This window comes from Cynoglossus semilaevis, chromosome 8, assembly GCF_000523025.1.
Source record: "Cynoglossus semilaevis isolate Cse_v1.0 chromosome 8, Cse_v1.0, whole genome shotgun sequence".
Classification (NCBI taxonomy): Eukaryota; Metazoa; Chordata; class Actinopteri; order Pleuronectiformes; family Cynoglossidae; genus Cynoglossus; species Cynoglossus semilaevis.
The window spans coordinates 14,902,987-14,904,094 of NC_024314.1; the positions used below are offsets into that span (position 1 = coordinate 14,902,987).

The 1,108-nt window shown below is 53.4% G+C and overlaps 1 protein-coding gene across 1 annotated transcript in view; it reads left to right on the plus strand.

Moving 5' to 3' along the window:
* fmn2b (formin 2b) overlaps window positions 1-1,108 on the plus strand; it is a 13,462-nt gene that overhangs the window by 3,279 nt on the left and 9,075 nt on the right. Inside the window, exon 2 of the mRNA XM_025057415.1 lies at window positions 3-679. Coding sequence (XP_024913183.1) covers window positions 3-679 — 677 coding nt within the window. The remainder of the gene's footprint in view (window positions 1-2; window positions 680-1,108) is intronic.

Consider the following 1,108-nt stretch of genomic DNA (forward strand, 5'->3'; position numbering starts at 1 on the left):
AGGAAAAGGAGGAGCATGTGGAGCTGAATGTGAGTGGGCTGCAGGAGAGCAGGAGTCCACCCCCCCACACAAAGGAGCAGCACGTTGTAATGGACCAAAGCCCTTTCATATCTGTCGCCATGGCTACAGTGGGAGGGACTTCGGTTACTGTGACAACCAATAGCAACATCCTCACCGAGCACATGTTGGCTGTGGAAGACCCAGAGGAGGAGAAGGAGGAAGAGGAGGAAGAGGAGGAGGAGGAGGAGGAGGACCCTGGTGTGGAGGTGGATCACACCAGCACCGAGGCCACCGATGGTCCGAGGGTCCAGGATGAGGATGTTCACCTGGAGTCTGGTACCAGTGCTGAGTCCCTGGAGGACTGTCTCAGTACTGGTTCTGATCATAACCTCTCTGCTCCCACCAGCACCTCCACCTACTCCCAAAGGTGCAGGAGCAGGAGCAACGTTTCCTTCACTCCACCTCCTCTCCAGGAAGGGAGCCCCACCTTAGCTAAAAGACTCCTCAGGTCCAACCACTCCTTAGCCTTCACCAGCCCCGGGGTCAAACCCTACCCCCCCATCTTCCCCTCCTACATCAAGACCACCACCAGGCAGCTCAGTTCTCCGGGACACTCCCCAGCCCTGTCCCCCTCCCACAGCCCCCTGTCCCCCCGCAGGGCCCACCATCACCTGCACAGGTACCAGTACTCCACTGCATGACCTACTTCCTGTCACATGACCAGACAAAACTTTCTCAGGAAATACTTGTAAATATATTGATATGGTGAAAGGTGTTGTTTACATTTTGACTCTTTGTTTTTCTGTTTGGTTTAGTTATCTTTGAGCTAATCTGTGGTCTGGTTTGAACTTCAGCTGCTTTTAACTTTAACTGTTGCTAACTGCTTCGGCTCCTCTGATCAGACTTTGGTGTGTGACTGTTAGTCATCTGCTGTTCAACCAAAGTCTCTGGACTCAGAGCTGTGGCTAAAGTTCCACCTTAAAGACTGAGCTGCGTGGATGTTCTGGTGTCAGAGGTTGAGGTCTTTGAAGCTTTTTTCTGGTTAAATGACTTCAGGACTGACAGGAGGAGGAGGAGGAGGAGGAGGAGGAGGAGCAGGCGGCGGCGG